General features: G+C 24.7%; 2 protein-coding genes across 2 annotated transcripts; one reads left to right on the forward strand and one right to left on the reverse strand.

The window, feature by feature from the left end:
• Positions 1 to 1,807: 1,807 nt before the first annotated feature.
• On the reverse strand, positions 1,808 to 5,017 carry LOC145844740 (uncharacterized). Its single transcript, XM_082952162.1, has 8 exons — positions 4,731 to 5,017; positions 3,990 to 4,104; positions 3,173 to 3,297; positions 2,951 to 3,038; positions 2,829 to 2,884; positions 2,609 to 2,701; positions 2,265 to 2,376; positions 1,808 to 1,915 (listed from the first exon to the last, which is right to left on the reverse strand). The coding sequence occupies exons 1-8, from the start codon at positions 5,003 to 5,005 to the stop codon at positions 1,808 to 1,810; spliced, it is 972 nt and encodes a 323-aa protein (XP_082808288.1). The 5' UTR covers positions 5,006 to 5,017.
• Positions 5,018 to 5,178: 161 nt separating this feature from the next.
• LOC145844741 (adhesion G-protein coupled receptor G7-like) lies at positions 5,179 to 23,693 on the forward strand. Its single transcript, XM_082952164.1, has 16 exons — positions 5,179 to 5,193; positions 7,751 to 7,896; positions 9,789 to 9,877; positions 17,029 to 17,292; positions 17,772 to 17,895; positions 18,042 to 18,190; positions 18,571 to 18,782; positions 18,911 to 19,534; positions 19,768 to 19,877; positions 20,086 to 20,264; positions 21,554 to 21,652; positions 21,746 to 21,933; positions 22,216 to 22,389; positions 22,571 to 22,720; positions 23,226 to 23,423; positions 23,573 to 23,693. Exons 1-16 carry the CDS (start codon positions 5,179 to 5,181, stop codon positions 23,621 to 23,623), a joined length of 2,772 nt encoding a protein of 923 aa, XP_082808290.1. The 3' UTR covers positions 23,624 to 23,693.
• The last annotated feature ends 1,724 nt before the right edge of the window (positions 23,694 to 25,417 follow it).

A 25,417-nucleotide genomic window follows, 5' to 3' on the forward strand; every position in this document is an offset into this window, starting at 1 on the left:
AATTACTATTTTAAACTTTTTTTAATAATTGTGACGTAGTAATGGTACAGATTATTGTACGATTAGCTGAATTTGAAATAATTCGCTGTGAATGTTTTTTTATGCTTTTTAGGAAAGTTTAAAAAGGTTATTTTGGAAAAATGTTTTAAGCTATTGGAAAAATTTTTTTAGACTGTTGGGAAAATGTTATAAAATAATTTTAACAAAATTAAAACCAACTAAATATTAAAACAAAATAAAATCGAAGCGCAAACACGAGTATTTTATAACATTTTTCCCAACAGCCTAAAAATTTTTTCTAATAGCTTAAAACATTTTTCCAAAATAACCTTTTTAAACTTTCCTAAAAAGCATAAAATAACATTGACAGCGTATTTCAAATTCAGCTAATCGTACAATAAACTGTACCATTACTACGTCACAGTTATTAAAAAAAATTTAAAATCGTAATTTATGTTCATTATTATAATAAACTGTAACTTACTGACGATCACATGAAATTTTACATTTCAATGTGTGAAACAGCTGCTTAAATTATAGTTTTTATATAATTAGATAAATAAATATATATATATATGGATATACATAAAGAAATTTGTAAAAATTCTGAAGTTAGTTTGAAATAGTAATCTTAATAAATATTCAAAAGAATAGCCAGATAGAAAACGCTGTAATTTAGACTGAACCACTGTTACTGTAACCAAACAAATCAAATTTTGAACTATTTTTTTGTAATGGATGGCAATTATATCAAACCACTAATAGAAAGGCTCTTTGCAGTGTTTGTCTACTTTGAAGACACTTGTGTCACGAAAACTGTTGTGGTTTATTTAAAATCCACAGTCATAAATAAAACAAACACAGTTTTACGATTGTTTTGCATTAAGTTTTCAACAATCAAGTGTTAGAGCAACAAAACTTTATTGCAAGACAACCGTTTATATAGTGTTTACGAGTGTTTTACGGCAGTATTTGTTTTTAGACAGTATTTGTTTTTATTTATAACTTTAACAACTTTTTTTGCACTGAACTAACACTGTGTACAAAGTATAAACTTTAAGTTACAAACCAATATATATTTCACTATTTAAAAATAATAACTAATTATTGATGCTATTTACAATGTTTTTTGCTAATTATGTAGTATTATCAAAGCAAAGTAATAATATAAAAAGCAGCGATACCGAATTTAAATGTTTTTTTTTTAACTACTTATTTAACTATGCGATAATAGTTACATAGCTGCATTGTAAAACTAGTCACTAAAATTTCTAATAACGTCTTCATTGTATAGACTACGTTCTTCTAACATTTCAAGCCTCCTTGAATTCAAATATTTTTATTACATATAAAATAATGTTTATCTTGTATCTGATTTTTTTCGTAATACGCAACTAAAACATAAGTCTAAAATTTCTTCATTACAATATATAATCAATCAAGTTTTCTAGTTGAATTTATTTATTGTAGACTATACATTGTATGAGTAAAATGATTGAAATATAACTCTGTAAAATAATTTTGATAAGTATGTTATGTTTATCATATATATCTTAAGCATCTATTAAAAAAAAAGTATTAAGCACTTCAAAAAATTGTTAGAAATATAAATTTGCTTTCAACAGATATAAAATTATTCTTTTGATCAATTGTCAATGAAAGTATGTTTATTTAATTAAACTAAAAAGTTATAAAAAAATATAAAGAAGTAAATCTGACTTTTTATTAATAACTAAAATCTGTTTACACATGAACACAAAATGCAGAAAACAATTTGCATACTTTTTAATAAACTAAGCAATGATACTTAATACACAATAATATTATTCAATCCAATTATCCAGTATTTGAAATTTTCTTTAAATTTTCTTCTTAACACGATTTCATTAACTGGTACAACTTCAAGGTAACTGATCTGTTTTTTTTTTGAAAGTTTAAACCTATACAAACTTTTTCTAATCTCAAGCGTAAGTTATTTCTACTTTTAACACTTTTATCCCTGCTTATTTTAATGAAGCTAACAAAATAAAAAAACTTACATCAATTAAGATGATTTATTTAAAAATTTTATTATAATTGGCTATTATTTTACTTAAAATTTGTGCCATGTTTGATTATAAGACTTATCTACTGTCTTAGTCGAAATAAAATAGTAAAACACTTTGTATCTGTTTAATACTTACAGGGTGACTAATTTATTATATCTTAATCAACAAAAAAAGAAAGCTTTTAACTTATATAATTTTAACTCATGTTTTACTTACTATCTGTTTACACTCTGATTGCAAAAGTATTTTGTATCCAAAAGCTCTACGTATTGTACCATTCTTGAATATTTTTCCAATCGATTTTGAGGAAAATAAGTTTTTTTCAATGCTGTTAAATTAAAAACAAATTTTATATAATATAGAAAACTTTGTTGCAAAAAAATCCATGAAACTATTTTTTTCTTGTGTGTTTATAATTTTTCTCTGTGTCAATTACATAAACTCAAATTATCATGTAAATATTTTTTTATCTGATCGTATTAAATCTTACATAAATTAAAGAAAAAAACTTAAAAAATCAACTTAGGCTATAAAAATTAATAAAGAAAACAAAAGCAAACTAGTTATTGTCGAAATTTGTTTCTGAAGCTAAATTTCCTTTTCCTTTGCAACTTTTGCATTCACGATAAGAGTTTCCCAAACATTCATTACAGCTTTAAAATTTAAAAGAAAACATTAGTATTAATATTAAATTTATCTAATCATCCAATTAGGTTGATTAAAACAAAACAAATCATTGTCATTAAAGATGTATAAGCTAAAAGTATGAAAATAGTTTACTTTGTTTTACCGGTACCACTGCATTCATAACAAATACTCCTTGAAGCGTATGATAACTGCAAAATTAATCATTTTACTTTTATTATTTTTTATATAGTTATTATCAACTAAATCAAACTAACTTCGTAGCCTGATTGATTGCACTTCCAGCAAGCCTTGCTTCCACTTCCGTAACAAACCTCACACATTCCCACGCCTCGACCAAAACACCTTAAAATGTTCAAATAACATCAAACTTTTTGCTCGTTTTACTTAACCAAGTAAACTAGCTCAAAATAAACAATTTAAAATATAATTCATATAAGAAATTTACAAATTTATAGTCTAAATCTAAGTTTTTTTACTTTTTGCAAGTTATAGTTTTAACACTTTTGTTGTTCAATTTTTGTATATCATCTGAAAGTTTGTTTGAACAGTTTATATTTCCATTTGAACTACTTCCGGGTTTACTTACAAACTTTTCCTTGTACTGTTAATAAGGAACTAGTTAAACAAAAATTATAGCAATTGATTATTTCAACAATAGTATTAAGCTTGGCTAGGAAAACTAAATAAACTTACAAGTTTCAAGTTTGTTAACATTTTTGTGATTTAAATTACTTTTTTTTTTTGATTAATTTACATGGTTCGATTTTTGCTTTAAAGAAATTTTTGAAAACTCTAAAAAACCTTTTGAACGTATCTATATATAGATTTTTATTTAAAGTTTTAAACAATTTGAATAAAATTTAAACAACTTGATTTTTCAAAATAGTTTTCAAAACTTAACAAAAATAGTTTATGTATTTAAAAGAACACAAATAAAAATTGCTTTATAACTTATAAAACTTTTTTTCTCATTTCCTTAAATAAAGACACTGATGAAACGATTTTTCGTTTATTTGAAAGATCATTTAAAATTTTTTATATTTGAATAGAACGAATAAATATTTAAATCCTTATTTTAATAAGCAGTATTAAAAAGTTTTTTGATAAACGAAAAATTTCTAGCTAGTTTTTTTTTTTAATAGTTAATACAATTTTGTTCAACAGCTTTTTAATCGTTTTTTGTTTGTAAAGTTATCAAAAGGTGTCTAACTCTATTCTAAAAAAGGCATACTACTTGCATACAAATCATTCTAATTTAACTTTAAAAATATAAAAAAAACTATTGTAACTTACTTTTATTATAAAAGAAGGTTTTGTTTTCTTAACTTTAATGTTTTCAAAATGTTCTTCATTATTTATATGCATCAAATACAACAGCTTCGCATCATAATCTGAGCAACAGCCAATTCTGTATCAAGTAGAAATTTTTTCCGATGAAAATAAAACAAATCAACAATGTCTTTTTAATTTGAAATTTATATTTACTTTATAACTAATTTTAGCTTTTTTCGTTCATATCTTATTTTTAGGTAGAAATTCTTAGTTTTTTTTGTTAAAATATATACAGTTTGTTTTCTGTGATTTCACAAAGTTGCTGTTTTTTACCAAAAAATATGTCACAATACCTTAAAGTGTTTTTCTGAATTTAAACTTAAATATCATTAAACTAATATTATTTTCAAAGCTTTTTAGTAATATAAACAAATCTATAAATCGTAATAGTTTAGTTTACATTAAATTTATTAAACCATTAAAGCATCTTATTACTTAACTTTGCAGTTAAATATAATATTTCGGTTATTATATAAGAAAGGTAGTATGTTAAACCATGACTTAAATCTTATCATTCTTATACTAATTGGTATCAACACCAGAACACTTTAACAAGATTTAAAGAAGTTCTGATTAAATTATAAATATAAATTTCTTTTTAAACACAAAAAATATTAAACTTATTAGATATAGTTTGCACATTAACTTTTTAAACAAAAAAATGTTAATTGATACTATTATATTAACAATTATTAAAACAACCTTAAAGTTTTTACTTTTGCAAAGTTTTTGTCTTCTTTTAATTTAAGTATTTTCAGTTTTAAAGTTGAATTTTCAACATTATCCATTGCTTCAATAAAAAGGTTATCAAAAATACTTTTTTTACTGTAACCAGAGCAACATTTTTTATTTAACTGGACAATACTGCTTGAATATTTGTCTAACTTTGTATGACTACTGAATTTTTCCTCAATAACTTCTAAGTACGAAGGAGGCTCATCATTATGCTCGATGTTTAGTGTGTTTTCTTTGTTCATGATAGTTTTTAGTTTGAGTGAAAACTAAAAAAATAGATCGGATAAGTTTATAAAAAATAAAACTCTTTGTAAAAATACTGCCTGTTTTATTATTATCTATTTAAGAATTTTAATTATAAAAATTATAAAATTTCTGCGCGTGAAAGAATTTTAATCGTACTAATAGCATTTGCATGTCAATTGGTGATGTTAGTTGCAAAGAATCTTTACTGGTACTCAATAATGTTTTAATTTTAGCAATAAAAAACATTCGTTCCTTATCTTAGCTTTTACTTTTAAATACAAGTTTTATCTCTATCTTTTACACTGTAAAAGTTTGAAGTGCTTTTTTAAAATATAATTTTAACTGTACTTAAACAAGCGTTTGTTTAAAACAATAAGTTTTTTATCTTTTATTTGTCACTATACCAACTAACTGCATGTATTCAAACTAAGGTTTAAAAGTTGCTTACTAAAGTTATCGTTTTTCTTATAAATTAAAATATTTTTTTTACTGTCTACTATTTTCTTTTACCCTTATAAATATTGCTTAAACTTGATTATAACACAGTACCAAAAAGCTAGTATTTAAACAGAAATCGTAAATACTGACTTAAATATGAAAGCAACTTTATTTTATACAAGGTTCAAAACCACGTGATAACAGAAACTTTTTATGAGGGGAAAAACCATTAAAAATTTGCATGGCTGGGAATAAGTTCCAACAAAATTCTCTTCGCGCAACTACTTGCGTTCAGTAGTGTGTCACGTAAAAAAGTAAGTAGGTAATAAGTAGTCAATCATAACTAAATTTGTTTAGCTACCAATGTGGATAAAAAAAATCGTTAAACTGGTATTAGCATTTGTTATGCTGATGCATAACTTAAAATAATAACATTTTGATCAAATGTCTCTGTTATACAAAAAGTATTTTTAATATTAATGTTGAGCTAGTTTTAATTTAAGTATATATATAAATATATATATACTTTTTCAATTGAAAACAAAACTTTACGCTTACTTTAAAAATTTAATGTTAAAGCTACGTTTACAAGTTTAAATCGAAATAAGTAGACGCTTTGTGTTTTTGTGTACTTTATTATAATAAAAAAATATCTTTATAAAATCTTAAATACTTTCGTAGAATTTAGTAATTGACTTGCAATTACCGTCTTTTACTAAACAACAAATTGTGCTTTAAACGCAACGCACATACTTTTTATATCAAAAACTTTTTTCAAAACTTTTTTGAAATTAGGTAATTGAGTAACTTAGTTCCGTTTTTCTGATTTCTATTGTGTTAAAAGCACGAGGTTTTGAACAAAAGACTTTCCGCTCATAAACTGATGCAATACTGCAAAATTTCCATCATATTGTTTTACACAATGGAAATTTTATTTTATTTATCCATTTTTAAGAAAAAAATGAACTCAGTTTTGTTCAAACAAAACTTTTCTGCAATGGAAAATTAAAAAGAGGTAAACTGGCACAATTTTTTCATAAAATCTTTAAGTAACTTTTCTAATATTAAACTTGAGCTTCGTTTTGACATTCGAACTATTACAAGCCTGGGGATTTTTCTAAGTATGAATATAGTACTTTTAAAAAAGTTCAAATTTTTGTAATTTATTTTTTGCTTAAATATATGAAACTTTGAAACATCACTATTAAACGTTTTACAGGTACTTTAAAAAAAGTTTTTGTAGAAAGAGTTCCTTTTATTATACATTGTTAAACTTTTTAAGTAATAGTTTCTTACTACTTTGTTCAATACTAAATTGAAATAGTTAGTTTTAATGGTTATAACTTTAAACTTTTACAACATAAAAAAAACAGTTGTAGTAACAAATATAAGAAACGTATATATCTACGATAAGTCTGTAGCAACTGTTAAGCGCTTTTTTTTTGGTTGTATAGTAACAAGAATTTTTAGTTTTTTATGTTTTTTAGGACTCTTCTTTTAAAAACTTGTCAAACACAGACAGATATACAAATTAATAGGAAATAACTTTTACAACTGTTAATAATTAACTGTTACTGTTTTTTTGATCTAAATCAACTTTGATCAGTTTAACAGTTTGGGAATTGAAATAAAAGTAGTTACTGTTCTTTAATTAAATAGTATTTAAAAAACTTTTAAATACAGTTTTAAACTAAAATAAATGCAAAAACGAAAATTTTATCTTTGGCTTAACTTTATAAAAGCTAAAGGAAACAGCTATAAACAGCTTACACCAGGGGCGTCGCGTGGGTTGGAACGCTGTAGCTGTAGCTCCACATAAAAAAATGAAAAATTGTAATAATTTTATTTTGATTTTAGAGTTTAAGCCTTTAAGCACGCTGCTTTAAATGGCCCCTGCTTCAGCTGTACAACCCCAAATCAGTCAAAGTAACTTTATTTTCAAGTTGAGCATTTAATCTTTAAAATGATGAAAAATGTTATATATCAGCTTGAAAATAAGAAAGTTATGTTATCATGAATTGTACAAAAAATAGAGTCAAATGTGTACATGAACGTCGTCAAATCCCTGCTAAATTATTTGTTTTCAAATTTTATATTTGATGTTAAAATGTTAGTAAAATTGGAGCTGCAAGCTCAATCTGTGTCAGCTGCATTTTAAATGTTTACACGTTTTCAATACAAAAAATGTTGAAAAGTTGAATTTTGGAGCTGCATGAACTTTCAGCACAATATGAATTAAATCATGATTGTTGTATGAAATTTACTACAACGCAAGAACAATAAGACAAGTTGAACTCGAGCAGAAGAAACTTGTGGAGGGAATACTCAGGCAGGGGCAACTCGAGCAGGAACAACTCGAGCTAAGGCAACTCGAGCAGGGAAAACTTGAGCAGCGAAAACTCGAGCAGGGAAAACTCGAGCAGGAACAACTCGAGCAGGATAAAATCGAGTAGGAGTAACTCGAGCAGAAGCAATTCAAGCAGGAACAACTCGAGCAGGGGCAATCTTGTTTTTTTAAGTCATTTGCATGTTTTCTTTTTTATTACTAGTTCGGCAAGTCATAAAATTAAGTTAGTAAATTTATACCTAAGCAAATACAGAAACTTACATGAACATAAATAAAGATAAAAGTAGCTATAGTTGTTACGAAAGGGTAATGATATACACAGGTATGAGATATGTATTTTTTACATGTTTTATTTATTATTTAAATAAACAAACATGTTCAACTCTTTTTTCTGAAAAGTTTGCTATTTTTTCATATTACTTTTATCATTTTAATCTAAATACTAAGGGATTTTACTAACTAGGGGATTTTTTTATTTGACAATGTCAATCTGCCGCACCCCTAACAAAAAGACCACGCGACGCCACTGGCTTACACCACAGATGTAAAGAATGAAATATGCTAATTTTGTTTTTACATTTAGTAGTTTTAAATTTCTAAAAACATAACATTAATGTTATGCTCAAGACTTTTTTAATATATCACATTTAACAAAAAATAAAACTTTAATAATATGGCTAAAATTAAAAGATTATAAATGAAATAAGCAAATTTTTTTAAATTATTAGAGCAACCATGGCTAGTTTTATCTTTTTACAAATACTTTTAAACAAGTTTGTTCGTGATAAAGAAAAAAAAAACAGTAAATTGCGTTTATTAAAAATATCTAGTTTATTTTCACAAAGCTTAATTATCTAGAGCAGTGCTTCTGAACCTTTTTCTAGTGGCGGAACCCTTTTCCAAAGTTCAACTTTTCCGCGGAACCTTTAATTTAATTTTACATAAAATGTAAAATATAATATTTCTTGCAAAAACAAAAGAATTTCAGTGAAAAACGAATTTTTTAGCAAAACTATATCATTGTTAGAAATCATACCAATTGTAATAGTATTAAGCCGAGTCTCAAAGTGCGCCAAAGGCAATAGGTATTTTATGATTCTATAATAAATAAACGAAAACAAACATGATTTATCGCAACGTCATAAAAATCTTTCCTTGCATAATAAAAACAAAATGAGAGCTACAAACAATAACGAAATGAACATGAACCTAATCAAGTTCACAGATTACCGTAATAAACGGGTATGATGCCTAACGAAAAATAAATAAAAAAAATTTAGTGCGAAACTTGAACTTGTCTTTTTGCAACAAGCATGTCAATGCGCGGCTGAATTTGGATAGACTGAGACGAAGACAGGCAGATAAGGTTGGAGTCAGCATACAGTTCCTTTGCTTCGTTTTAATGTTTGTTACATGCGAAAAGCCGGACTTGCACAGATGAATGATAAAATAAATTTTACTGCACGCTTTGCTAAGACGGGGTACTCTGAAATTGCACATATCAAAAAATCTAAAAGCTCCTTCCCTTTGAAACTCATTTTTAAATTTCTTTCTTCAGATAGTTGCAGCAATTCGTTTTCTGTATCTGTAGGAAGATTCACTTCTTCTGAAGCAATATCACACATAAAAGGATTCAAAATCCATAAATTTCCGATGCGAACATCTTCAGGAAAGTAATCTTGAAACTTTATAGACAAAAGATCAAGGTGGTTGTATATTTCGTCAGAGAAGTTGAATTCTATGCATTTTTCATGGGCCTCATCAAACCGGTGAAACATCGCAAAACAACCATTGCTAACCTTTTACTTCCAAAAATTAATTCTGTTTTTTAATGCCTCAATCTTGTCTGTCATGACAAAAATGGAATTTTGCTTCCCTTGCATGCTTAAGTTCAAAGCGTTCAATTCTTCGAAAATATCGGTGAGATAAGCTAGCCTGGCCAAAAAAACATCATCTTCAAAGAACTTCACTAATTCTGAGCCTTCATCTTAAAGAAAGGTGAACACCTGCTTCTTTAATTCAACGAGACAAACCAGTGTCCGCCCCTTCGACAGCCAGCGTTATGATAAAGAAGTCGCAGATGGTCAGCATCTAACTTTCACATAGGTCTTTGAGACATCTGGCCTTTGTTTTACTTTTCTTTATAAAATTAACAGTTTTAATCGACGCTGAGAGAACTTCTTGTAAACAAGAAGGAAGATGTTTTGTTGCCAAATTTTCTCTATGTAAAAAACAATGTATTTATTTAGCTTCAACTGCTTTATCCTTTATTTTCCTCACTACACCATTTTTGGACCCAGTCATAGACGCTGCACCGTCAGTACGAATGCCGACACATTTATTCTACTCTAAACCCTTGCTGATGAAATAATTTTCGACACATTTCATTACTTCAACAGAAGTTTTTTATAAATGAATATCAAAAAAAAATATCATTGAGTTATAATAATTAATCAGAAAAAGCAATTACTTAAATAACGAACTTTAAAACTTTGCTAACACACAGACATTTAAACATTTTTATCATTTAAATTTAAAAAGTTATTTCAAACTCAATTTCTGTTAAAATTTTAAATACCTAGCCACAACTTTTAAAAATCAGAGTATCATTTTTTATCATGTAAGTTTAAAAAAACTATTTAAAATTTAATTTCTGTTAAAATTTTATAGGCCTGGCCAGATTTTTTGAAAATTATAGTAGCATTTTTTAAGTAAAAAATAAGCTTTTATACATATTAAATTTTAAATCAAGCTAATAGACATCTTTTTAAGCATTTTTACAGCATTTGAAAAAATATAATATACTAGAAATAAGTTTCTGATAAAGATTTTTTATATAGCTTTATTGTGTAAACATTTAGAATTTGTTATGATTGCTCCTACATTGTTTGCTTTAGTGATAATACAAGTATTTTCATGACTTCACTAAAAATAGAAATTCAAAAAAATTGGGCAACCAGGACACCTATTAATAATGAATACCCATTAAAAGTCTAACTGCTAGATACACACTAAGTAGATCAATGAATGCTATAATCATTTATGTTTTCCATTTTATGTGTTCCATTTTTTTCTGAAGTTTTATGATTTTTTTTTTTTTCTTTCAAATTTCTTTTTTAAATTTCGAAAGGCTTCGCGGAACCCCTGAGAGGCGTCGCGGAACCCTAGGGTTCCGCGGAACCCTATTTCAGAAGCACTGATCTAGAGTATTAAAAAAAATTAGACAATACTTTATAATTTTTAATATTGTTATTAAATGATAAAAAGTAAAAATTGAATTAAACTAGAGACTTTTTGACTGTAATGGTTTTTTAAATGACAAAAATTTACGTAACGAAAAATTAATTATTTTGCATTTCACTTTAAAACTTAATTTTTTAGTTATAGTTGCAAAATTGAACTACAAATTAAAAAAATAATAATAATAAATTCTTTTTTAGCTTCTAACGATTTGTAAGTCTTAAGTTTAACTGTTTTACATAAATATTTTAATCTTACTTAGGAAGATTATAGCCAAGTAGTTTTTAACACAGTATTAATATTAAAACTAAAAACAAAAGTTTTTTATTTTTAAGTTGGGTGATTGACTAGACAGTTATAGTTATTTTTTGTCGTATTTTGTTGGTGCCGACAGATTGAGGTCCAAACAAAAGACTTTTCAAGCTCATAAAATGATGCAATATCGCATAATTTCAAAAAACTTTGCTATTACACAATGGAAATTTTATATGTTTGTTCCGTTTTGAATATTAAATTATGAACTCAGTTTTGTGCGAATAAAAGTTTGACAATGGCTCGTTTTAAAAGTATTTACACTCTTAAAAAATACTGTTTAAAGTTTTTATAGAGATTTTTAAATTGGTTATGGAATTGTTTTTTTTTTTTAAGACTGTAAACACTTTTTAAATTTTCCATTGTCAAAGCTTTATTTTTACAAAACTGAGTTCATAATTTAACTGAAAAACGAAGAACAAACATACAGAAATTTTTTGAACAGAAACTTTTAAGAATAAACTTATTATAATTCTAAATCGTTTAAAAAATTATCCCTTTTCGCTTCTTTAAAACAAAATTAAAAATGTTTTAACATTATCTCTGATTTAATTTCTAAAATTTTGTAAGCCTTAAAGCATATAAATCTACTTTTTTATTTACTATACAATAGTAATATTTAACAATATGTTTTACTAGCAAATAATTGTTTTTATTATTTAGTATTTTAAACTACTTTTACGTTATACTAAGTTATAAGAGATTTTTATTTGTTTTCTTATTTATTTTTGTTATAGCATATAAAAAACTTTAGTCGAATTCTCAAGCTTTCCGTGAATAAATTTATATTTTTTCAAAACTACTTTTTAAAATAAGTGTTAATAAAGTAACCACTTCAGTATATAAAATAAGTTTAAAACAATTTTATACATTAAAGGTCGATTATTAAAATGTTAATTAAACGACTGATGAATTAGATTTTATATATACAAAGATAAGATGTGCGTATATAATATTTTCGCAAAAAAAAATTACTTAATTATCCAGGTATAGTTGCTTGAAATACAGTTGCCATTTTTAATTTTTTATCAACAAAATTACTTAAGTGTGGGGCTCCAAGTAAAATCAAAAGTATTAAGTGATCGTTTTCCAATTAGCATGGCAGAAACTATAAAAATTGGGAAAACTATTTCTTTGCAGTCCCGGTGTCCAGTTTTTGTTTTAGTTTTACTCCCGTAGAAATGTGAAATTATTTTATAATAGTATAAAATCATTATGTTATACTCCTTGAAATGAAACTTATTTTTTTATTTGATAATATAAAGCCTAATTTTTACTTTGTTTTAACACCAATCATGTTTAGTAATATTAAGTCTGATCCCGCAAATTTTTCAGCATGATGTTTTATTGAAACTTTCAAGGTTTATTTTTGTAATCTAATAAAATATTTTTTTTATTTCAAGTAAAAATGTTTTATTGATTTTGCTATCATTATAACAACTTCAAATAACTTGATAATAAACTTATCGTTGAATTTAAAATTTAAATAATTTTATTTAGAGGTATTCAAATGCTAACAAGAATATAGTTTTTTTTTGATAGCATCGATTAATACTAACTATACAAGTTATAAAACCTGATGATCAAAGCTTTAAAAACCGTAGACAGTTTAACTACTTTAAGTTTTAATAAAAAATTATTTTTTTAAACAAGTATATTAACATAACAAGTTATTTAATAACAGAAAATTTCCTGTTAAGCATGTGGAAATATGCTTTAACATAATCTCTGTAGTTTAGAATTTTGCTACAGTTTTTTAGATAGTTTTTGTTGGTAAGCAATTTAATTGTTAAAACAACCACAAGTGCAAATAAGTTTTACAATTTTTTAATCTAATAAAAATAAGTTGATATAAGTTCATTCTGGTGTAGAAATTAATGATGTTTACTATAAGAATTGCTGTTATTGTTTTTAACTGATATACAAAAGATTAATCACTCCACAACAAAAAAATATATGTATAGACACTCATTTGAAAAATTAGATTACCAAAAAATACATGATTAACATTTGCAAAAACTCAAAAGCTAAATCTTGAGATTATTGTTTTTTTTTAACAAGTTTATCAAATGCTTCAAGATTCTATCTTTATGAAATTATATCAGATATGAAATTTTACAAAATGTAATTTTTAGTTTCTAAAATATTTATTTTCCACAAAACAGTTAGTGTATTTTATATATTATACGAAAATTTAAAGTAAATTTCTTCTAATAGCTTTCAAACGTCGGAGAGTATTAAAATTTTATAAAAATTGTTATCATTGCCATAAAAACTCCTTTATTTGATTTTTTTCATACACTTAAACTATTTATTTTTAACCAGATAAAGACGTGTACACTACACTTTGAATCTCTTCAAACCGTTTAACAATAATCTTTTTATACTTTTATTTGATTCTAAGATCACACTTAACTTTATTAACAAATATATTGTATATTGAACGATAAAAAAAACCGCTCAAAAATTTTGGTATGAGGATCTGGTGTACGAAAAAGCTTTCGGTTATTGAGTCGTACACCATATGCTTTTAAAATTTCTTACGAGTTCAAAAACAATTAACTTTTTAATCTAAACTTTTGAACCTTAAGAAATAAAACAATCAATAAAATGAAAGAAAAAAGAGTAAATTAAACGAAATTCAACTAAGTTATGTGTTTACTTAAGAAAGTTTTATATATATTAAGGATTATTCATATTATACATTTTACTCAAAAACTTGTATAATAAAATAAAAATAAAACACAGTCTAAGCATAAAACTTAAGTGAAAGAAACAGAAGTAGAGAAAATTTTAGGTGTAAAAATTAACTTTTACTTAATTTATAAAACCAGATAATCAATACTAATGACAGACATGAAAATACTTGAAATATAGGTCAAAGCTTTTTAAAGAATGTAAAATCTTTTTAAGCTGAAATATTTCTACGTTGAATTTTATGAGTATTTTGTAGTAAAAGTTTAACTTATTTTATCTATTATAAAAGTAGGTATAAAAAACTATTAAGAGGTTAAGATTTATCAATAAAAATTTGTAGAAATTTAACCTAAAATAAAGAAGAAAACATCTGTATTTTATTTTTGTTTTAAAGCAACTCTTTTTTATAAAGCATTTTACTTTTTAAAACTATTGTGTTTGTTAAGAAGTTTAGTTAAATAAAAAACATATTTAACTTTATTTATATCTAGTTATACGTATGTAGTGTAAATTAAATTAAAATAATTCTATTTGTCGTTACAATTAACAATGTTTTGCGGTTTTGTACATAATTTTTTGAAAATTTTTGTTTACAACGACTTATTTCGATCATATCACTTCGATCATCAGTTCAAAGCTCTAAGATAGACTAAGAAGCGGGTCTCTTATCATTAAAACTCGTCAGTTAGCTTTAAATTTTGAGCTTGTCTCACTGAAACGAAAAACAAGCTTTAGTGATTTTACTTTTTCGAATCGCAATAAAAATAAAAATTTAGTCCTTTTTCGGGTGAACAAAATAAAGTTTAAAGTCTAAACGTACTTTTTTACAATTCAACTATTTAAGCTTACTTTTTACTTATCTAATACTTTTAGTATTTGTTCAATAAGCTCTTTACATTTCTGTAAATTGAGCAATATTTTTTATTTAAGACAAATAACTATATAATCTTTGTTAAATAAAAACTTTGTGTTTAAACAAACTTATCTAGTGCTTTTGTTAAAAACTATTACGAAAACACTGCGACTACAACAGAAAAACTTTTGCTTCGAAGGAAGCTATTCATATAACTAATTAAAATAAAAAAGTCTTCTAATCACCAAATACTATGTAAAATAGAGGTCGATTACTTTGTTTTATATTAATGAAAAGTACTTTTTTTTAAGTAATTGATAAATTTTGTTTTTTAAGTATTTAAACAAACAACTTTACCTTAATTTTCAAATAAAGTTACTTACACAAGGTTTTTTCTAAATTGAATAATACTTTAATTAATTCTTACAAACTATGTTTTTAGTATTTTTTTTTAATGTTTTTCAACATTTATATATAAAAAGTATTTAAAGCATACATGTTATGGGCGGATGCGGTAAAAACGTTTTTAAAGGTAAACAACAGGATATTCTTAAAAAATCTTAAACTGTAACCGTTTTTAAAGTTTCTGTTTCAGATTTAAAAATTAATCATATATAACTGTTTTTCATTTCTCATAAAAAACTGAAAGCAAATTTAATTTTTAGTAAAGTATACTTTTATAAAACAAAACGTCAGAGTGTTTTTATGATTTAGATAAAAAAGCTTAAAACTAAATGTTTATGATAACACTAATAACAATTAAACGACGAAAAAATTATACTAAGATAAAGTAAAAGTAAACAAAATATTTTTAAATTTGAAAAATTCAATCGTTTTTCAATACAAGTTTCAATTAATCAGCTAACAGTACTGTTATAAATTAATAAGACTATTTTCGTGTTAATAGATTGATTATTTTTAGTTTTTTTTAACTTTTAACAAAAACTTAAATTTAACTAAAGTAAAAATAGAACAAGTTGAACTATAAATATATTAAAACAACTTACTTATTCGCTACAATAAAAAATTTTTAAACTACTTACCTACTTAGTTTAAAAAAGGCTATCGCTATAATTAAAATGTTCTATTAATTTTTTTTATTTTTAAAATTTTATTAAAACGTTTACTAAAAAGATGTTTAAATTTAATTAATCATAGCACATTTATAAGAAATAAAAATCATGGATGTATAAAGAAAAATGTTTAAGTTTACAACGACTTCATTTTTATGAAGAAAATGTCGTTGTAAATTTAAATTTTTTATTTTAAATACCCATGATCTTTTTTTCTTATAAATGTGCTATGATTAATCAATATGACGTAATAAGGCATTTCTTTTGCTTATAGAAAAATTAAAAAATTGTCACAGTTTTTCTACTGATTCTATTAGTAATTTGCTGTATTTTGTTCTAAAAAGTTTAGGTTTTTTTACTCGTAAGAACATTTTTAGAACAGTAGCTTAGAATGTTTTAAAAATGCATTTTGATAATACTGTTTTAGATAAACATAAAAAGCAATTAAAAAAGAATTATTTTTTTTATCAGTTTTAGAAACTTTAATTTAAATCTAGTAGTACTAATTGTAGTTAAATATATCGATGAAACTCGGCAAAAGCAACTTTGTGATTATTAATATAGCTCTGTTAGCTTTATACAAAATTGTTTTAACAAGTAAGCTGATTTAATTTGTTTTACTTTAGCTTATATAATATTATGTATGAAGTTAAATTTTAATAAGAATTATACCAGCACAAACTATTCATAAAAAGTTTTGAAAGTATATTTTATTTTCAAGCACTAATTTCGGTTACTACTTTAGCCTTGTGTACTTTTTACTTTGTAGAACGCAATAAAAGTTTTCGACTTAATGATAAGGAGAATAATCAATTCAAATTTATAATTTTATTAACAAAACAATGTTTCACTGGCTTCAACTTAATCAAACGAGATCATTAGTTGAATAAAACTATATTAAAACTGATTCTATTTGAAAAAAAAATAATTCAAGTAATGATTTCATTTGATTTGGTTCAAGCAAGTAAAACACTGTTTTGTTAATAAAATCTAAAATTTTGAACTACGTTAGCCTTAACAAATGTATAAAACTAATAGCACTTAATTTTAAACAAACAGGCTCCGTGAAAATAAACGAAAAAGAGCTCACAGATACGACAAAAGAAGAAATTCGTAGAAATGTAATATACAACGATGAGGGTGATTTTAGAAGCTCTTTAGTTGCTGGTCATTTCCGATATAGAGTCAGCTCAGATAAATTGTATTTGAACCAATCAGCAGCCGGGAGTTTTTGTCAAAACCGAAAATCTAAACTAGCAGAAATAAAAACCGAGTTTGAAAAGAACGTTGTAAAACTTTTACTCAGAGAAACGACTGCAAGAAGTAAGTGAATCTTATCAAGACAATCTTGATCAAAATAAAACTGACCTATAACTTTTGTTACTATAAGTTTTTTAATTTTAATACCAACTTAAAACTAGTATACTTATTTGATCAAAGTTTTAAGATTTTTTTTCTAATGAATTTTAGAGTTTAAAATTATTTTAATTTTTCAAAAATTTTATCGATATTTTTTAAACGTTTATATTACTAATGTAAAATTAAAACTGATATTATTTAAATGTAATTAGTATTTTAGTATGCTTTAAAGTTAAAGACTTGTATTACACATTTAAACTTTTAAAGCCTTAAAAAGTAGAAAAAGTAATAAGTATTGTGGTTAAAAAATTTTTACCGTTTAGATTATCTGCTCTTTAGTATATGTTTTTTCTAAAATTCTTATCATCTAATCATTAGGTATTAATAAAAGCAATAAGCTAGTCTAAAACGAATAAAACAATAAAAAAAATTTATTAAACTAGGTAATTATAAAAATCAAATTGGATATTCTTTTTGGATAGGCCTTAAGTTAAATAAATTGATGAAAAATGGACGATATCACACTGGAGTTTGGAATAATAATTCATTTTGGAATCAGTCGATTGAGTAGTTTACTTCAATAATATTTTTTATTAAATTTTTAGAAACGTTTTACTATAAATATTACCATGTTATACAATGTACATAGTTGAAACAATGTTTAGAAAAACTATTTTCAATCTTATAAAATGTAACATTGAAATTTATTTCAGCTTTGATGACTTCGCTAAAGACCAGCCTGATAATGTTAATCATATGTGTGTAGATATTTGGAAATCATTGGATTTGAACAATTCTGATTATGAATGGGACAATTGGAGATGCAATTATGAAAGTGGATTTGTTTGTCAAAACTACTACGGTAAACATATCTTTGTTTTTAGTCAAAAGCATATAAAAACACAGTTATAAAACTAATAAAATTTTATTTATTGAAGTTACTATATATTTTTTTACGTATGCTGTACAAACTAGTTCATAACTAAAACTTGAATTGTTTTTACATAAAGCTATTCAGTTTATCACTACATATAAAATAAAACATTTTAGTACTTGTTAAACAAATATCTACACGTTTGAAAACATTTAGATGAATATTATTATATTGATAGTATATTTTTTTAAGTTTAACCATAAAATTCTCATATGGGTTGTAATTGAAGATAGCATTTATCTTAAATTTTCGCAAGTGTGTTAGCATTTCAATTAGTGACGACTTAACGCTTCTAAAAATAAATTCAGATGTTGAAGCAGTAAATCGACAAATTAAATCAATAGTATCAAACTTTACAATTAACAAGCCAACAAGTAAAAAAGAAGTCGATCTGCTTTCAGAAACAGTAAACGAAGTTTTAGAAGTACCATTTGAAGTATTTACAAAAACTTCAGCAATCGATCTGAATAAAAGCCTGTTTGCAATAGAAAACTCTCTTCAAAACTACGATTTTAAAGATGTTTGTAGGAAAATTTAGTGTAAAAGTTTTTTTTCGACATTTTTCTGTTGTAATTTTCTATAAGTAAAATTATTATGTTTACAAGTCACGTTAAGGTGCTTTATAATTAAAAGGTGCTATATATTTAGGATGACTTTAGAATAAACAAACCAAGTGTCAAGCTTGAAGCAAAAAAGATTGATGTTAAGAACATTTCAGAAGACATTACTTTGGGAGAAGAAAAGTTAATGACAAAGAAATCATCGTCAGCCACATTAGACAAGACTTTATTAAATGAGATAAGAATTAAAACAAGATCTGAAATTGACTTATCTTCGGTATTGTACCGTAGACCTGATATTTTCGTTGGTGCAGAAAAATTTGAAGAAAATACGGTTACAAGCTTTGGAACAGTAAAAAACTATCGCAGTGTGGTTATGTCACAAGTTATTTCTGTAAGTGTTGGTGGTCAGCATATAAAAAATCTCAAGTCTCCTCTAACCATTGATAACACAATTAAAGAGGAGAACAACTTGAGTTTATCATCAGTACACAGCAGTTTTTCAAACATAAGTGATGTTGTCAAAAGCAATCCAGGGTCTTACAGAGAAGGAGAAGTATTGTACAAAGTAACTGAAAAATGTGTTTTTTGGAATTTTGAAACCTCAACCTGGTCAACTGATGGGTGTGGAATAATGAAAAACGAACTTATCAATTCTACAAGAAATATAAAATGTTCTTGTACTCACATGACGCATTTCGCTGTTATTCTAGTAAGTTATGTTTATACGTTATTTTTAAAGTACCAAGCATACCTAAAAACATCATTTTAAATCAATGTTTTGATTCCGTGCACATTATTGTTTTGAACGGTAGAAGAAAAGTGCTCAAAAAGTTTGATCTAAAGACCTGGTGTACGTTAAATAAATATTAAAAAATATTGCTTTAGAACTTTTATAAAGTAGCATTTTTTTTTTAATTAACTTAACTAAAAACAAATTTGTAGGACTTAGAACAAGAGTTTTCACCAGTTTATTTAACTGCGCTTACTTACATTGGAATGTGGACTTCTATATTTAGCTTGATTATCACTTTGTGTGTCAACCTTTACTTTTCGTTAGTATATATATTTATCAACATAAAAATAAATGTTTAAAATAAAGAGCTCTAAAAATCAAAAAAAAAAATTTAAGATTAAAATCCTAATATGTTTTTTTTTTGTAATAGTAATCTAGCTTATTGAGAATAGATCAAGTAAATTACTTATTTTTAGTATAGCCAAAACATCATACTGACTTTTTATTTATGAGCAACATTTTTTCAGAAAACTGCGTTCAAAAATAACCCAACAAATCTTGATAAACATTTGCATTTGCCTACTTCTTCTCAATATAATATTTGTCATTGGGATAGATAAAAAAGATAATGAAAAGGAATGTTTTACTGCGACAATATTTCTACATTTTTCTGTTCTTTGTCTTTGGGCATGGTTGTTTGTTGAAGGTAATGGTTTAGATTATTTTGGTTTGGTAATAAAAATTATTAAAAAATAAAAAAAAAAACTTTTGTAAACCAGTCATAAAAAAATAGTTTTTTAATAACTACTTGGGAAGTTCGTTTTATTTTAACTTTTATTAGCTTTGTTACAAACAACAAGTAATTTATCAAAACGATTATTAATAAGTCAGTTTTTTAAACATTTTAACGTTGTAAAAAGGCTGTGTACCTTAAATAACATAGCATATAGCAATACACTTTTAGTTTATTTATATACGTTTGTTGATGTTGTTAGTATAAGTAGGCTTTATAAAATTAACTATAAAAGATTTTTTGGAAATGTATTTAAGAAACAGAAATATTTAATTATAAAATAGAAATCTTTCAAATATATGTATATTACTTTGCATAATAAAAATACCAAAACTTTTAACATAGAGTTAAATACATATTTTATCTGTCTTTTTGTAAGATAACCTTGCTTATTTTATTACATGTCAAGTTTTTAGTTTTTATTTAAAGTTCTACTATTATATGTAAGTTTTTTTTTTTTATTCTTGTTTCAATATAAGTATTTTTTATGCTAGTTATTTTTTTTGTTTAAGTTGGGAGTGCAACTCAATGACTAAGAGGTCTTATTCGTGCACCGAGATACTTGGATCTTTTTTTGAGCATTTTTTTTGTAAAATATGCACAACTTTGAACCAAATGTGATCACTTTAAGATTATATTGATATTGCACTTAACTTTTTTCTGTTTTAAAATTTTTGCACAAAGTAACGGAAAGAAGCTATAAATTTACATTTTTAGGAACAACTATTCAAAAAAACGTTATGTTTTATATCTACGTTAACAATATTTAAAGCTCAATTTTTGATCCTCTGTAATATATCAAAGTATATTTCTTATTTTATATTTTTTTAAAAGACTTTAAAAAGTAAAAAGTTTTATATTTAAGCTGTTTAATTTTAATTGTAATACATTTTTATTCGTATTGAAAATAATTTATTTTTAGTTAAAATGTTTATAATTTGTTTAAAACATTAAAAGGTCATTAAAAGTTCATTGTGTTGATAAGACTAAAAATTAAATAAAATTTATTAAAAAAGACAAATATATCGTGTATACTTGAACTTTTAAGTTTTTAAATATTTAAACTGAAAGTTATATCAAAAGTATAAAAACAGTTCTAAATATTAAGCTTTCAAACTATCTGTTGTAGAACAATTCATTTAAAAAGTAAAAATAAAGGTTTAAAGCTGTGTTTTATACAAATATTTTAAGTTTAAATACAGGGTTGTACTTGTTCAGAACTTTGGTTTACGGAAGATACGTAACAACATCACCTATGAATAACAGCAAGTTTATACTAATTGCTTCGTCATTATGTTATGGTTAGTTAAATAATTTCTAACTAACATTTTTTGTATAAATAACTTTTATGAGTAGATACAAGTATTGAATACAATAGTATGTTTTCGAAACAGGTGTACCATTTATTCTAGTAGCATCAATAGCAGGATCTATGGATAAAAGTTTATATCAAAGTAAAAAATACTGTTGGTTGCACCCTGATGTTGTATATGGCAGTGTTGTTATACCAGTGGCTATTATATTATGTTTCAATTTAATTGTATTTGCTCTTGTGATGTACAGTATTACTTGTGGAAGAACGGTTACTTATTTTTCATTTTATCTTTAATTTTTTATATTACTTTGTTTCAAATAAGATGTATTTGTTTTATATGATTAAACAAAACATCTGTCAACTTAAAGCATACTTATAAAAATTACTTTGTGATACTTAACATGTTTAAAATTTGTTTTAAATCTTAAAACAACAAGCTTAACTTTACAGGCAAAAATATAGAACAGAGTACTAAAAAAGTTTTAAAAATATATTAGTTTAGATCACATTTTTTGCACTGTAAAGTTAAACATAAATTTTAACTAACAGACATTTAAACCTGAATTTTCGATGAAAGAACTAAAAGTGAATTTTAGAAGGGCAATTATGATGATTTCAGTTACGGGTATTCCCTGGATGTTTGGGTATTTTATGTTGTTGTCAACAGATAGAAGCCATAAAGAAGTTTTTGCTGTCCTTTTTACCTTGTTTAATACTTCTCAGGTTTTTGTTATAATACAGATAGTTTTTATTTAATAGTTTTATTGTGCATCATTAGTTTTAAAACTTATAGTTTTGTTTTATTAGCGAAAAAAATAATTATTCAGGTATAAAGTGCACTAATATTTAAACAGTTCTACTATTTTAGAGAAAAATATAAATCAAATAATATATTCTTTTTCAGGGTGTCACGATATTTTTTCTCTACGTAGTTCTGCAGGAAAATATACAGAAAATGATAAAAGCCAAATTTGTGAACACGATCGAGCCGACTTATGCAAAATTCAAAAGCAGTCCGTTTGTCAGAGCAGCAAGAAAAAGTCTCGGTTTCCGAGTCAGTTTCAAATTGTTATGACCATATATTAATTTATAAACTTAATAATTAATTTTATAGTCTGCAAAAAGTTTGGGCAACGTACAGCCTGCCATGCAGAAATTTTAGTGTGTGACGTATTTTTGGCTTTATAGGAACTTGTGAAAATCAAACAAAATTAAACTTTTTTATAACGAACATTTTTATTGTGCTTTTAATTTTACAGAGTTAACATTTGTTGAAGTAAAACTTATAACATTTTTGTTTCTAAATATTTTAAAACTTTTATATGATATTATTTCAAAAATACGTGGCCGGGAAAATTGTTTTATCAAGTCAGCGAAATATTTTTTACTTAACTTGTCTCGCTACCTGGAAAAGGTTTCCCACTTACAATAAATGTTAAAACTACAAAATAAAATAAAAATCAATTTTTTTAAGCAGTTAACACTAATAGTAAATTATTTTATATTTTTATTTTCAAAATTATATTTCAACAAAAACTTATTTAATGTTTCTGATACAGGCGTTGTTAGAAGAAACGGTTAGCAAAAACGCTAAGAGAGATGAAGCACGAAGATCTACTTTAGGTGACGTTGTTACATTGGATTCTTCTGTAGATTTAGGAACTCCTTCGAGATCGGCAAAAACTTCGATAGATTATGGAGCTCCGACTTCTGTAGATTACAGAACACCAGCACAGTATGGAAGCATGCAAAATGAAGTTAATCGAGTTTTTTGATTTTTTTGATTTAAATGATCGTTCTTAAAATAAGGTCTTACTAAATATTACTTAATACTATTTTTTCTTCATAACATCATATGGAATTTAAAAATTAGTTTTTCAATATATTAGTTTATTATACTTAACAGCCTAATGACCCAAAGAAAGTTAGCAAACCTTATAGACCATGGGTCCGATAATAAAGAAGAAAAACCTGAAGTGAAGCACAATATTTGAAAATGGAATACTTTGTATACAATAGCAACTTACATTGTTAAAACATTTTTTAAATGCTTTTTTACAGACAAAATATTTTCAAGTAACTTAAATCTGTCTTTTTTTATCTTATTCAACAACATTATTGTCAAAAGTAGCGTGTCAAAATTGAAACCATGCAGTATGTTTTCATTTGAAATATTTAGTTCTAAACACGGATTTTTTTGCTATTTAAAAGGAACTTGTATTTTTTTTATCATTTTAAAAAGTTCAATTTAAATCTTGATTTTTATTATATAAAGCATAATTTGTTTAATGTATTTGGTTATCACTATGTATTTATTTTTGAAATTATTGTCAATTATTATTAGATTTTGTTTTAAGTGGTTATTTTAAAACTTTTAACACCCGTTTTTGTAATATTACTTTTGAAAAGAAGTTTAAACTCCAAGATTTTTTTAAACTTATACTAATGTTTTATTTTTATAACATTTTAGCAATTAAGCTGTTTGTAATATTTATAATGTATAATGACTTCGTTACATTTAAATACCATGCTTAAAAATTTTTGTAAAGTATAAAGTATATATTGGTAATGTAATGATACATAACATGTTCAAAAAAATCAAACTTTACTTTTCTCTTTAAAACAATTAAAACAAATTGTATAAGTTAAAATCTTATGGTAGCACTATGAGTACCTTTCACTTTCTTTTAACAAAGTTTTTGAATAAACTCAGAAAATTTTTGAGATGAATCATTAGATTACAATTTAACCTTTATGCTTGTATAATACGTAATAACACGGTTAAACAAGTTTGCTTGTTTTATTTTTATAAGTTATATGTTGCTTTTTGAACTGAAGCAGTTCAGTTTTAAGAGGCACTTTGTTTATTATGGTAAAAAATACTGAGGTATAATTTATAAAGTAAAATGTTTGTAATTAAAGCTATATAATTTTAAAAAAACTAATAACTTAATTTATAACTAGATCAAATAAAAATATATACGTTCAGTTAATTTATTAAACTTGAAGAGAAACTGTAATCAATTATAAGTAAAAATAAACAAAGCCTTACTTAAAGAAGAGCTTTTATTTATGTATAACTCTAATCCTTTTTTAAATTAACTTTATTTTTTACAATATTTGAGCAAAATTAGTTTTATAGTTAGTAATTTTTATCACGTATATTTAATGTTAATAAAATATGACAAAAAGTATTTAGTTGTTTTGTTACTTTAAAAAAATAAACTATTTTCCGGTATTCTAATATACCAAAATCGAAGGCTTTTTTAATTTAATTTTTTTTTAATATCAAACGTAAAGTTTTATATTCGAAATTTAAGTACAAAACATATTATTTACAAACAGTTTTAACTACAGTTAAGAAAATTTAAGAAAGGTTAATAAAGCAAACTTTAAACAATTTATTTTCACTTTTATTGTGAGCTTTTGTAAACTTTTAGTTTAATATTGTTTAATAAACTAGAAATCCTCAGAAAATTTACTTAAGAAGAAATTATTTTTTCATTATAATTTTAATATTTTAGTTTTAATTATAAAAACTCTAATTGAGCTAAAAGTTTATAACTACCTAAGAACTTAAAACAATGGAAAAAAATTAACTAACGTTAAAAGTTTTAGTAATTTAATGGTCAACTTAAATAAAACAGAGTTTTTCAACATCCATCAGATAAAACAACTAGCATGTATATTTACCTGTGTAATGTTCTTCAAACTATTTTATTTCTTTAGCAAACTGTTTGTAATTAAAATA

Source organism: Thalia democratica, chromosome 9, assembly GCF_965202585.1.
Source record: "Thalia democratica chromosome 9, ktThaDemo2.hap1.1, whole genome shotgun sequence".
Lineage (NCBI taxonomy): Eukaryota > Metazoa > Chordata > Thaliacea > Salpida > Salpidae > Thalia > Thalia democratica.

Coding starts and splice junctions, on each gene's coding strand:
- LOC145844740 (XM_082952162.1), bottom strand. CDS start 5,005: ATGAACAAAGAAAACACACTAAACATCGAGCATAATGATGAGCCTCCT. Junction 2,885..2,950: donor GCAATCAATCAGGCTACGAA/GTTAGTTTGATT, acceptor TTAATTTTGCAG/TTATCATACGCTTCAAGGAG. Junction 2,702..2,828: donor AGTGGTACCGGTAAAACAAA/GTAAACTATTTT, acceptor TAAATTTTAAAG/CTGTAATGAATGTTTGGGAA.
- LOC145844741 (XM_082952164.1), top strand. Junction 21,653..21,745: donor TGCTTCGTCATTATGTTATG/GTTAGTTAAATA, acceptor TTTTCGAAACAG/GTGTACCATTTATTCTAGTA. Junction 23,424..23,572: donor ATGGAAGCATGCAAAATGAA/GTTAATCGAGTT, acceptor TATACTTAACAG/CCTAATGACCCAAAGAAAGT.